Genomic DNA, 13,903 nt, shown 5'->3' with positions numbered 1-13,903 from the left:
ATATATATATATGTGTGTGTGTGTGTGTGTACATAGTATAGCTTTATGTGCGAGGCTTTGGGCCACAGGCCACAGGCCACAGGCCCCTGGCTAGTAAAAACAGTGTACCGGATGCGGACGTGCGGCCGGGTTGCATACTCGCAGGGGGCCCTACAGAGCCGCGGTGAGAATGGTAGGCAAGCCCGTCCGCACGCCTGCATGCTTACAGTATAAGCAAAATGAAGGGAGGGGTCTGTGAACCACCCTGTATGTTGACACGTTTGTTTCCGAACACCTTTTTCGTCGCCAAAGTGCGGAATAATGTGTCACCATAGAGATTACAGTCTCGTCAGCCTGCGCCTCGGTCGCAGTAGAGAGGGGCGCGGAACCGGCAGCCGTACCAAGCGCAAAAGTGTAAAGTCAATCATAAGTTTCGTCAGCCAGCTCGGCCCGCACCTCTGGCGCCTGGTGGGCAGGCCACCCAATCGACCCAACCTGGTTCCCTCTCCCTCCCGCGACCGGTGACACGCAGTCTCTGCTGCCCCTGGGGCGCATGCCTTTAGTCGTGCGCGGGTCTGGCCTGGTGGCTGGAGGCCGAGAAACGTGAGTTCTTAGGCTTGGGTACAGTCATGAGCTGTGTTGCTGTGTTCAATTTAGCCACGCCCACGAGCAGCGCGAGAGCGAGAGCGTGAATTTAGGACGAGGGGGGATAGGAAGCGAAGAGCAGGGGGCGCGAGAGGACGAGGGCGCGACAGCATCCCCCACTTTAATCTTCGTGTACATTGAGTAAGGATGAAAAATAACAAAAATCGATGAAAAATAATGAAAAAGATGAAAAATGGGAAAAAAAATGATGAAAAGTCTCAAAAAATTGAGAAAGGGTTATCAGAGAGCTAAGAAGTAGTAGGCGACTGATGACGCGTAGAATAGTTCATGTATGACTAAAATGACAACATTTGATGAGAACAAAGGATTGAAAATGACTAAAATTGACGAAATTTGACTGAACAGTGAGTGAAAATGGCAAAAAGTGACTTAAAATGATTGAAATATGACGAAATGATGAAAAACTGATAATATGACTTCAATTGATGAAAAATGGTGAAAAATGTGACGAAATTTCCATTTGTACATTGAGAGCGTGGAGTTGGACGCCTTTTCCCTCCCCGCTCCCTTCTCCTCGCCCTTCTCCAACGCTTTCATGCTGTCGCGCTCTCGGGAACATTCCTAAACTGAATAAGGCTCTTGCTTTCCTCCGAAAACTTTCCTCCTATCACTATGCACGCGTGTGGCGTGGACCACCGCGGAGGATGCGGTGGCGACCTAAATCGGTCACTTGCATCTCGTTGACTTAACTTTGAAAAGCTGGGCTGGGCGTCGTCACAGCTCCTCCACTTTTTGCACGACGCTGACCGCCATGTGGGCGCCGATGCTGTCGTCTAGTGCCGCCGCCCAGGGCCGCGCCTTCGTCGGCGTCCTCAGAGCCGTCCACGGAACCGCGGCGCAACTCATCGCCCCCGGCAAACAGCTGGCCGCCGACCGGAGGGAGCTGCTCGCCTTCTTCCCCACCCTCGTCGAGGACGTCAAGGCCGACTCGTTGCCCGTCGGCATCCCGTCCGAGACGGAGTGGATCGGCAAAGTAAGGACAACGTTGGTATTAACCCATTCTATACCTCCTCTTTTTCCTCACATCTAATGAAAAGAGGGAGTATTGTACAGGGCCTGACCCACAATTTAATGTGAAATTTCATAGAAAACGTTTTTCTTTGGTGCTGTAAGCGAATATTTTACAACATTTAACAATATTCAGTGCAGTACGTTCCCATTTTAAATCCGTTCCTCACGAAGAATAAGTCTGCGCACTTTTTAATGCGTGATTTTGCCTGTGAGAGGTCACGTGACCTGTGTGGAGCCACAGGTGCTGCACTACGTCGTGCCGGGGGGCCGCCTCTTCCGTGGCTGCAGCGCGCTCAACGCCTGCCGCGAGCTGCTCCCGCTGGACCGCGCTGCGCTGGGCAGGCCGCTGGGCCTCGCCTTCGAGATGGTGAGCGGCCCGGGCGGACCCTATCACCACCTCCCTTAAGGCTCGTCTACAATGGACGGCGTAGGATCGCAGGCGCAGGTCGTGGAAAACTGTTTACGGTTTTGGCTGTTGCTGCGCTGGTTTTTAGCGGGTTTCCCCGTTCTGTTTTCGTTCCTCAACGCCTTCCAATGAGCTATGTTGACAACTTTGCCTTCGCTACCCCACGATCCCGCTCACGCCTCAACCTACGATCCACGCCTGCGCTCCACGCCTCGCATTGTAGACGAGCCTTTATGCCCCTCACGATGCTTACGATCCTGGTGCGTCCGAGTAGCTGCAGGGCTACATCGTCATCGCCGACGACCTGGTCGACGGAGCCGAGCTCCGGAGGGGGCTGCCCGCATGGCACACGCTGCCGGGCGTTGGCCTGCACGCCATCAACGACGCCTTCATCATACACATGGCGATGAACAAGGTTCTGCACCGCTACTTCCGCACAGAGCCGAGCTACGTTCGCCTGTTCGAACTCCTCAACGAGGTGAGAGCGGTAGGTGAGCGTCCCTCTCGGCCTCTCACGCGATGTGTAAAACACCTCGGTCTCCCCGCAGACTATCTTCTACGCTGTCATATCCCAAAACTACGAGTGCCACAACGGCTTCACCGGCGAGGGAAGGTTCGACGCCTTCGACCACGCCATGCACGCGGCGCAGGCTCGCTTCAAGATCTCGCACTACAGCTTCTACAGCCCGCTGGCCGCAGCAATGCACCTCGCCGGCCTCTCGGACAGCGGGCGCCACGAGGCGCTCTGGCGGATGGCCCAGGACATCGGGATGCTTTTCACCGTGCAGGTGAGCTTGGGCGCGCGAAGGTTGTCGACCGCCACCTCTACTCACATGCATTCTCCCGTCCAGGACGACTACAGCGATTGCTACGAGCCCGAGTCGCTGTCGGGGAAGTCCCGGTGCGACATCCGCAACGGAAAGTGCTCGTGGCTGGTGGTGGAGGCCAAACGGCGCGCCAACGACAAGCAACGCGCCCTGCTTAAGGTGAGCGGGAGCGCCTGGGGGGTAGGCCGCCGGAGGGGTCGCACTCACGACTGCCGAGCGGGGCGACCTACCTCACAGGGGCCTACCTCACAGGGGCTTTCTTAATCCCGAGATGCAACGCCGACAGGAGAACTACGGTGTTGACGACGCCGAGAAGGTGGCGGCCGTTATGGAGCTGTACGCGGAGCTGGGCGTGGAGGAGGCCGCCCAGGATTGGATGCGCAGCGAGTACTCCAGGATCAGCGAGGTCATCCGGAGGCAGCGCGACCTGCCGCCCGACGCGCTGCACTACATCCTGGACGCCATCCGGCAGCCGCTGCTGCGGGTGGAGGAACCGTTACCGTAACACTAAGAAAGTACGCTACAGACTGTGATAATAACTTATATATTTATTCCTTGATAAAGTCTTGCGACAACAGGAAAACTCCGTACATAACTATTTAAATAAAGTTCTGGGACAGATTTTTTATACGAACCCGTTAGGGTCGTTTCTACCCGACAGCGTGGCGCAAGGGGGAGGTTCAACACCACCTGTTGCATCTTCGAGGCGCGTCTGCGTAACAGCCCAACAATGAACACATTGCTCTCTGAGTAGTCGGTTTCCCACTGCCTAGCGCCCACGCTAAAAATAGTTTTCAATTATACAACATAGTGCAGAAAGATATGGCGCACAAAAAAGCATCAAGTACTTTCGATTCAACAATCAAACAGTTACTAAAATTTCCTAACCGTGGCTTCGTTTGCAGTTAAGAAGAACTGTTAACGTTTTTATTTCACTGTCTTCTTTATTTATCACGTTGCTCATCTATCTAGTGGAAATTATCAAATATGTTCCACTCCACTCAAGCAAGTACCTGTGTGGTATACTTCAATGCCACTGAAGGCCTATTTTCGTATTTGGTCCAGGAAGCAGAAGAAGGGGATAACTGCAAAACCACAAGATTTCAGGAAACACCAAAAACTGTTTTACGCTACAAATTCAAAAAAGTTTTGAACTTTTATTTTCCATTCTTATTTTTTGAAGACTGCTTGATAAAATGGTCATGGTAGAATATTTGATATCGACCCTATCTAGATTTTCAAAATGTATCTCCCGTAAAATTTGCGTAAAGGGAGTTAAGTCAAGTTACTCCTATAAAAGTTAATGGAGTTTGGAGGCAAGTTCTTTAATGTCCTACAAAAAGAGTCATCTCATCTATCAAATATCTCTAAATGCTATATATCATTCATTAGGGGTCAATCCGATTTTTCTCCTAATACAAGTAAAACCTTGAGGTAAAAAGGGATAAGTCTACTTGACTCATTTTTCATTCCGTCATATCGCAGGAACTATGGCACGTAGACGGAAAATGTGCCATTTTACTGTAGATGTAGAACGGCCACTAAAAATCTCAGTTTGGGGTTATGTCAGTTAATCCCTTCTTCCGCTTCCTGGATCCAAATTTGAGGTTGTGAGACGCAAAGCAACGTAAGACTCTTAGTCTCATGTCCAATGTCCAACTCCTTTTTGTGGTCTGCCTCTCAAAAGTGCATTAAATTATGCGGGATGCAGTTTGACTATCAACATATTTATTAGTCGAGATGTGCGCAGATTGGCCTTAATGTCTTCCAGTTTCTTGCAAACCCCACAAAGGTGAAGGGCTGCACCCAACCCCGTTTTACAGATAGAACATTGTGTAAACGACACTCTGCATATGGGATATTGTGTACTCCGCACGCTGCAGATAGAACATTGTTGTTAGGACGCGTCGATTTCTTTTGCTTGTAGAAAATTTGGACGGGCCGCAAAAACGGGTCCCAAGAGCGGGTTACGATCCTGGACCCCTTATGGTGACCCCCACTGCCACTGGGCAATTCTAGATCGCACGAATGGCAAAAATTCCGTAATTTTCTTAGGTTTTTGGCTAAACTACTTGAGTTAGAATAAAACCAGACATGACTTTTCCCTGACTTCCCTGACTTCCCTGACCGGTATGAGCCCTGGACTAGCGTAGACCAGCGCGGCCGACTCTGCGTGGGGCTGCTCGGGCTCGGCTGAGTCTCTCTAGGCTCGGCTCGTGGCGGGCGGGGGCGGGGCTGACGCGGCGCGACGAGACGGCGTCGGGCGACGTACGCCAGCCGCTTCACGACCCCGCCTAGCAGGCCTAGCACAATACGTATATAAGCTTTCTTCTGGTTCTCTTTAATATTTCTTAATCGAGAGTTAAAGCAATGACACCTTACCTTACTCGTGTATAGTTATGTTTAGATATGTAAGTGTAAGGTTGTAAGGTACCATCTGCTAAAAAAAAAAACGGTGTTAGGGAGCAACGAATCGGTTCGTTGGAATGAGAAGTTTTTGGTGTTTTACTTGAGTTTATAAGTCCGCGGGTGGACCTGAGCCGTTGACCTTCACTGGGTAGTCTCTTAGGCACGCCTTCAGTTGTTGTGGCGCTGCGACTCCCCCCTCGCCCGTACTTCAGCTCTTCGCTCGGTATCTCTCTCCAACAGACACTCTCAAACGCGCCAGTCGCACTCATCAGTTGGCATACACCTGCTCAGTAGAGCGGTCCGGCTAGTGCCACACGTGACTCCCTCGTCTAGTGATCATCGAGTTGTTGGCTGAGTGCAAATTAAACTAAACTATACTATACAATATAGTAATGGACTATACCGTCTAACGAAGCCAACATATTGATCGGAAAAGTCGCCGCAATAGGTTGGTGCCAACCTAACAGTGTATGGAAAAAAATTGTGTTGGAACATATGCAATGTTATATATTTGCTACCTTTAAATTGTTAGGACGTTGCATTTCCATGTTTTGTGTTGTATGCATTCGTTTTAGGCGCACTTCTGTAGTTTTAAGGCGTTTTAAATAAATGTTGTATTTGGTTTGGCAAATATAGTTTTCATTTCGTTGTGGTGGTAGCTATTACATGTTTGAAATTCGTGAGCCGGTAGCCGTTAGCGGCGGAGCACTATCACAAGTTTTGACTGGTGTGTTTTTAAACTGGGAATTTTAAGATTAACCGAAAGGTATGTATGTATCGGTGGTGTTGGTATTGGTTATGTTCTCATGTGTTTAAGTTGTTGTCAAGGTTTTTGTTTCGTTTTTTTTTAGTTTATGCATTGTATGTTTGTTACAGATTATGTTCATGAGATTCGTCTAAGTTGATTATTTTAACATGCAGATGTATTGTTATGAATAAATAAAAAAAATTAGTGTGGGAATTTAAAGATTCACCGAAAGGTATGTATGTAACGCTGGCATTGGTATTGGTTATGTTCTCATGTGTTTAAGTTGTTGTCAAGGTTTTTGTTTCGTTTGTTTTATTTTATTCATTGTACGTTTGTTACAGATTATGTTCATGAGATTCGTCTAATTTTATTATTGTAACATGCAGATGTATTGCTGTAAATTATTGTGGATTATGGCGGCTGTATTTAGTGCTATTGTCCACATTTCAATGCAAGATGCCATTTGTGAAATTCAATTGTTTGAAAATGAATCGCATGGTATGGATGTTGGTTCTGAAATTGTGGAGGTTGAAGTGTATGGTGGAAATCAACCAAATGTGACTCGTTGGGAATCACAATTTATTGATAAGCCGAACCAAGTTAGTATTGGTTTGTGTGATGTTTGTATATATTTACTGAGTTGAAACTGTTAAACATAGCGTGGTTTGTTTGTTTCAGATCGGGAATATGTTAGCCACACGAGTTTGTTCTGCAGCAAAGTGTCATTCAAATAATGCCAGTGTAAAATTGTATTCATTTCCTTACATATTTAGAAATATGAATGGGAGGAAGGTGGTGAATAAGTCTGGCCTTGAACGGCAAGTAATGTTTGTCACGTGTGTTATGTGTGTGCCATTAATTGTATTGAATTGAATGTGAAAAATGTTATACTTTTACAGGCTTAGGGAATGGATAAGATTATCTGGTAACATGAAATTATTAAATGTGAATCCAGGTCATATGTGTAATGGTTTTTATTTGTGTGCTGATCATTTCAATATGCATCAATTCAATTCCAAAAATAATGATATCTTAAAGAAGACTGCCATTCCATCACTGTTTGATTCTAATCCAATTGGTGATGATGCAATGAGTGCTTATGATATTGGATGGAATATTCGCGAATTTAATGTAGATACGTTTGTAGAATATATGGAGAAGAATATCATTGATGTTACTGAGGTAAATAGTGTTAAATGCCAAAGGGTTTTTATTAATTGTTGTGACTTTAAATTACATTGTGCCATTTTGAATTCATTTGTAGGATGATCAAATTTCTACACACGTAGTTAATGAAGAAAGTGAAGTAAATATCAGCAATGATGCACTTGTTGAAAGTGTTGGAAATCGTACCAATTGTGATGTTAAGAAATGTTGTGTTCAAGGATGTGTAAATATTTTTGAAAAATTGTATTCATTTCCAAATGTGTTTAAGAAGGGAGGTAAAGTTATTAATTTGCAGGCGTTACAAACGTAAGTACATGTGTTCTGTATGGAATTGTATGGGTAATATAGTTTTGTTTGTGTTGTAATGTTTTGTTTCATGTAGTTGTAGGGAATGGCTGCGTAAATGTGGCAATCCATTATTATTGAATCGCAATCCAAGTAAATTATTTGAAGAAGTTTTTGTGTGTGAGGGACATTTTTCAAATGATGCATTTTACAAGTATAATAAGTCAAAATTGAAAGTGGCTGCAATCCCAATTCACTTTCAGTATGAGTGTTTAAGTGATGAACTTATGTATAAATTTGATATGGCGTGGAAGATGCCTCAAATTTTGTCAAATAAGATAACTGAGTTCGATGAAGATGAACAGAAGAATGTAGCAACTGAAGATGTAAGCACAGGTTTTATTAGTTGTACATATTCATTGTGTTTTGTGTGGTTGATGAATTTATATCTATTTGTTTCAGGATGTAGTACCTGTTGTTATTAATGAGTTGGAGGAAAATAATAATGTTGTGGAGCCAATTCGTTCTTATACTAGATTGCAGAAGTGTTGTTACTTATCTTGCAATGGAAGCAATAGGGAAACAACAATGTTTCGATTTCCAAATGTTCTTAGAAAACTTAATGGTGTTATGCAAGTAGATCAGACTAAATTGGACAGGTGAGTTTTGTGCCCCTTATTTCTAATTATTTTTTGTTTATGAATTTTGTTGGTAAGATTGGGATCATAATTTTTGAAATTGGTAATATTTGTTGCAATTATTATTTTGCAGGTTTTTGCAATGGTTGAAGAATATTGGGAATGGTATTTTATTGTTGTATGATCCAAAGTTTATTAATGAGAAGTTTTTTGTATGTAAGGATCATTTTGAAGAAAAGTTTATCAATTATCAGAAGGTAGATAAATTAATTCCAAGTGCAGTTCCTATGTGTGCTGAACACGTTTTGTCTGATGAGAGTGTGGAACAATATTGTTTAAATCTAAACCGGTGGAGTGATAACAATTATGATGCCATTTGTTTTGATGTAACTAAAAGAGCAGCATCAGACTTTGATGATGAAATGAAAAATCTGAAGTGGAATGTGTGTGTATCCTGCAAAGAAAAGTTCTTAGTTAAAGGAGATGATGAAACGAAATGTTTACATAAAGACAAGTGTTGGGAATACTGTGGTATAAATAATATGGATCCAGGAGATGTTCCTATTGAATTGCAAGGTCTGACTTTCATTGAGGAAAGATTGATTGCTAGAGTTCACCCCCTCATTTCAGTATATATGTTAACCAGGAATGGGCAATACGGTTATCGAAAGAACGTTATCAATTTCTCTCAGAAAATTGATAGTTTTGCCAGAGAATTGCCAATGAAGATTACAGATTTAAATTCCATTATTGTTGTCAGGAAAGAAGGTGAAGATAACACATACCATGATTTTCATGTGAGGGCTCATAAAGTTAAAGCAGCATTAGTGTGGTTGAAACACAATAATAAGTTTTATGAGGACATAATGATTAATGAGGATAACCTAAATTTATTACCTGAAGATAGCAATGTGTCCGATGAAATCCAATCATATTGTGGAAATGATATAAGTGAGAAGAATGTAATACCTATGGATGTAGATGATGGAATTTGTGAAGAAAGTAATATTGATGATCCATATCGTACAGTTGTGTCTGATGTTCATTTTCCACATCAAGATGAACAGATTAGAAATTACCTAAATTGGCCTTCATTTGAATCTCAACCTATAGATGAATATAGTACTCCAGGTTACATTGCTTGTGCATTTCCTACTTTATTTTGTTATGGTAAAGCTGACTTGAGGGATTGGCATGAAAAAGATGTTAATGCGTCTAATTATTTTAGACATTTATTGCGTTATCGAGATGAAAGGTTTTCTAAGCATAAAACTTTTCGGTTTTTTGCTTATAATTCTTGGATGCGTTGGACTGCATTAACAGATGGAAATGTGTATGTCAAACAAAATGAAGAATTTAAAAATATGACTGTTGATCAATTAAAGGAAATATTAAAAGAAAATCCAAATATTCTGAAGAAAGTAATGTTTCATGCTAGAAACTTGAGGGGAAGTAAGGCATATTGGCATTCAAGAGCTGGAGAATTGCATGATATGGTTAATCAGTTACATATGCCAACCATATTTTTAACATTGAGTGCTGCAGATCTACATTGGAAAGATCTGTATAGATTACTTACTGGAAAAGAAGATTTATCTGAATTGACTGAATTTGAAAGACATAAGCTATTGAGAGATAATCCACAAGTTGTTGATGAATTCTTTGATATGAGGGTAAATGCATTTTTGAAACATGTAAGTACTGTGTTAAATTAACAATTTTTGTAAATTTGTTTTAATTTTTACTTTTTGGTTATATTTTATGCATGGTGGTTTTTTGCAGGTTTTGATTAAAAAGTATAATGTCATTGATTACTGGTATCGCATTGAATATCAGCACAGAGGCTCGTGCCACCTGCACGGAGTCTTTTGGTTTGAAAATGCTCCTAATTGTGACAAGATGGAAGAGGCAACACAAGAAGAATTAGATGTCATTGTTGATTATTTTAATGATCTTATATCAGCCATTAATCCAGATAGTCATTCAGAGAGAGAAGATGATCATCCTTGTAGAAAAGTATATGGCAATGTAACTGACTTTCAGAAGGATCTTGCTGAGCTTTTGAATACAGTCCAAAGACATACAAAATGTTCTACTGAGTATTGTATTAAGTATAATAACAGAACAAAGGAAAGTAAGTGCAGATTTGGCTTTCCTATTTTGGATTTGAATGATCAAGCGAAATGTGTTGCAAATGAATCTGGTGAAATTGAATTTTGTCCGGCTCGTAATGATGACAGGTTAAATAAATACAATCAGTTTATAATACAGTTGTGGCGTGCAAACATGGACATTGCACCTGTTATTAGTAAGAAGAGATTATTGGCGTATTTATCGAAATACATTTCAAAGTCAGAAGTTTCTTCAGGCTGTGTACTTGATCTGATGAAAGGAATTTTGGATTCAATGAATGAAGAAAGCAAATGCGTTCATGCCATTCAACGCTTTTTTATTAAAGCTTGTGTGGAACGTGATGTTTCAGCCCAAGAAGTAAGCCATATATTGTTAGGACTCAAATTGCATTCTAGTGGTAAAAGATCATTTGTTATTGTTAATTTTAATAATAAGAAATGGTGCCAAATTTTGACTGATGATGAGAATCTTGATGATGGTACAAGTGGTAAATCGTTTATTGAAAAGTACAAAGATCGTCCTGCATTTTTGGAAAATGTTTCATTATGGGATGTTGCCAAGAAATATAATGTTGCAAAGTGGAAATTGTTATCTTCCAACGCAGAAAACATTGTTAGAGTTTTTCCAATTGTGAAGTTAAAAGTGGATGAAGAGAATGACAAGTATTTTGAACAGCAAGTTTATTTACATGTACCATGGCGCAATGATGAAAATTTAAGGAATGAGAATGAGTCATGGAATGAAGCTTATATTAGATATGGTTTAAGCAATGTGCCAGGAGTTGTCGATTTGTTAGAAAATGTAGCGTCTGATGAAGCTGAAGGAGAAGAAGATGATGAAGAATTGTTAGATGGTTTTTATGAAGCAGAACTGGAAAGGGAGAATAACGAAGAATGGATGGTGTGTTCAAGTATTGGACGCGGTAGAATAGATCAAGTTGAATTGGGAAAAAGGCATGTAGATATAAATTATCCATGGATGGGATCATTTGAGATGTATGAACAGTATGGAACCATAGAAGAATTTCAAAATTTTATCAGAGAGCAGAAGAAAATGTTTGAAAATAGTAATGAATTAGAGACAAATGCGTTTGTTAATAGTCCTAATATTAGTCTCAGTTGTGATCAGCAGAAGGTGCTGCAATTAGTGACCAAACAAATTGAATCAATTGAATGCAATAATACCAATTATGCATGTGATGATGTTGTTAAAACTTGCATAGTTCAAGGCAAGGCTGGTTAGTACTTAATATACAATTGTTAAATAATGAATGATTTTAAATTGGAAGTTAATGAATCAATGTCGAAATTAATGGTTTTGTTTATTTTACAGGTACTGGGAAAAGTTTGGTAATTGCACAAATTAGAAAACTGTTAACAGAGAAATATGGAAAGGATTCTTATGTATTAGGTACTCCTACAGGTGTATCTGCATTATTGATTAAAGGGAAAACTGTTCATTCAATCTTTCGAATTCCAAGAGAAAGTAAGAATTTCAAACCATTAGCAGGTGAACAAGCTAGAAAATTGAACAACGAATTTGCAAATGTGAAGTTTTTAATTATTGATGAATATTCTATGATTGGTAGTAGGATGATGGGAATGATAAATAGACGTTGCAAAGAGGCCACTGGTAATTATGCTGAAGATTTTGGTGGTTTGTTTACATATTTCTTTGGTGATATAAAACAGTTACCACCAGTTAAAGATAAACCAATTTATAGTTATAATCAGAATTGTGTTTTATCACAATGTGGTTACAATGCAATGCAGAATATTCAGAAGTGTATTATTTTGAATAAAATACACAGGCAAAATGATAGCCAATTTCTAAATATATTGAATAATATTAGTGAAGGTGTTGTAACTAAGGAAGATTATGAAGTTTTGAGGACTAGAATGAAGGGATCAGTAAGTAATTATAATGAATTTGATGATGCACTGCATTTATTTGCGACTAAAGAAGAAGTGCGTAATTTTAATATATCAAAGTTATCTGAATTGAGAGATAGTAACAATGATTTTGTACCAGTTTTGAAAGTTGAAGCTCGAACAAATTGTGTTAAAGCTAAAAAAGCTTCTACTGATGAGGCCCAAGGATTGGAGCAAAATTTATATCTAGCAAAGGGATGTAACATTATGCTGAGAACGAATCTCTGGTTGGCTAAAGGCCTAGTTAATGGTGCTATGGGTAAAATTGTTGACATTTTATATAATGATAAGACTGAAGTTTCAATTCATCATCCAACAGTTTTATTGTGTGAATTTGAAAATTACACTGGCCCTTCTATAATACCAGGTTCAAATGTAGTACCTGTGCCTACTATGTTGAGCAGTTGGACAAATCGGCATAATGAATCATTATCTCGTATTCAATTTCCAATATCATTGAGCTATGCCTGTTCCATTCATAAATCTCAAGGACTTACTTTGTCAAAGGTATGTATTAATAGTGAGTTATTAACAAGTTGTGGCATGAGTAATTTTTTAATATTATTGTTTATTTGATTTTTGTTTTCAACAGGCTGTTGTTCACATTGGTGAGAAGGAATTTGCACTTGGCCTAACGTATGTTGCCATGTCAAGAGTGAAGTCACTGAATAGCATTATGTTATATCCATTTTCATTTTCACGAATAAGTAAATTGAATTCAGGCAATCTCATATTAAGAAATGATTTTTTGCAATATATTAGTACTAAATGTGTACTTTGAATACTCAATGTGTGATTATCTCGAGGTAATTGATTTGTTGTAGGCTCAAAGAAAATACAGTTTATGGCATCAAAGTATTCATTTTATTTGGTGATTAAATACAAAATTAGATGATTTGTTTGGCATTATGCATTGATTGTTTGCCAATGGTCTTTGAAAAATAATTAATTAAATTATACTGCAGTTCTGTTAACAAATGATGGTCTTTCAAGGTAATTGTGGTTTATCAAAACATACATACATCTTTTGCCAATCGTCAGTCTCAACGTTATGCATTGTCTATGGAAAAAGAAATAATGGTTATAAATGCTGAAATGATTAAGTTTTACTTATTAAATATTGCATTATGTAATACATACCACAAGAGCATCTACTGCTTCTCCAATTGATTGCAGGTTTATAGTGAAGCTTTTGAACTTTTGTGTTTTCCTACATAAATGATGTAAGTTGCAATATTAGTAATTTATAAAAATGGTATTACTTATATAAGAAGGATTGTTTGTGGTAGAAAAATTAGGCAATTGTACTTACTGTTCTACTACTTGATCCAAGTTGAAATGGATCCCATAAGCCATGAAAATCAACTCGACATCATGCTTTTCATAGTCATTTCTGAATGGGGATTAGAAATTTACTTATGTGTGTATTACATGTGGCATAATGAACTTTTGCAGGTAGTATAAAAGTTACTTACGGTAAATTAGTGACATAGATTGAATTTGTTGGTGGTCTATTGTGGGTTCTGTCATATCTTTTATGCAGTCCTGTGTTACTCATTTTTTTGTAGGTGGATCCAATTCCCTTTTTTTTGTCTGAGTAAGTGACAATTACTGTTTTGAATTTTGACTTTTGAACTGTCAAGGGTTTTCCTTGCAAAGGAATGTTATTTAGATTCTTAATAGCTGGAAATTTTTAATAAAAT

At 40.1% G+C, this 13,903-nt stretch overlaps 3 protein-coding genes across 4 annotated transcripts; 2 read left to right on the top strand and 1 right to left on the bottom strand.

The window, feature by feature from the left end:
* The first annotated feature begins 1,396 nt into the window (after positions 1-1,396).
* LOC113212195 (farnesyl pyrophosphate synthase-like) lies at positions 1,397-3,394 on the top strand. The gene is made up of 5 exons (XM_052274695.1): positions 1,397-1,618; positions 2,337-2,540; positions 2,611-2,850; positions 2,914-3,048; positions 3,176-3,394. The coding sequence occupies exons 1-5, from the start codon at positions 1,397-1,399 to the stop codon at positions 3,392-3,394; spliced, it is 1,020 nt and encodes a 339-aa protein (XP_052130655.1).
* Positions 3,390-13,817, top strand: LOC113212188 (uncharacterized). Of its 2 annotated transcripts, none has more exons than XM_052274693.1 (12): positions 3,390-5,746; positions 6,175-6,278; positions 6,388-6,645; positions 6,725-6,864; positions 6,946-7,228; positions 7,311-7,519; positions 7,596-7,884; positions 7,961-8,157; positions 8,270-9,830; positions 9,919-11,506; positions 11,602-12,707; positions 12,793-13,817. In XM_052274693.1, exons 3-12 carry the CDS (start codon positions 6,427-6,429, stop codon positions 12,979-12,981), a joined length of 5,781 nt encoding a protein of 1,926 aa, XP_052130653.1. In that variant the 5' UTR covers positions 3,390-5,746; positions 6,175-6,278; positions 6,388-6,426; the 3' UTR covers positions 12,982-13,817. The 2 variants fall into 2 exon arrangements, with proteins under 2 accessions (XP_052130653.1, XP_026286581.2); XM_026430796.2 differs by having other exon boundaries at positions 3,390-6,064.
* Positions 13,113-13,783, bottom strand: LOC127751326 (uncharacterized). Its single transcript, XM_052274694.1, has 4 exons — positions 13,676-13,783; positions 13,513-13,593; positions 13,341-13,410; positions 13,113-13,260 (listed from the first exon to the last, which is right to left on the bottom strand). Exons 1-4 carry the CDS (start codon positions 13,756-13,758, stop codon positions 13,189-13,191), a joined length of 306 nt encoding a protein of 101 aa, XP_052130654.1. The 5' UTR covers positions 13,759-13,783; the 3' UTR covers positions 13,113-13,188.
* Positions 13,818-13,903: the final 86 nt, after the last annotated feature.

Source organism: Frankliniella occidentalis, unplaced genomic scaffold, assembly GCF_000697945.3.
Source record: "Frankliniella occidentalis isolate FOCC.00 unplaced genomic scaffold, Focc_3.1 Scaffold426, whole genome shotgun sequence".
NCBI lineage: Eukaryota > Metazoa > Arthropoda > Insecta > Thysanoptera > Thripidae > Frankliniella > Frankliniella occidentalis.
The sequence above is the reverse complement of the archived record's forward strand: the minus strand, read 5'-3'. Positions and strand labels throughout refer to the sequence as shown.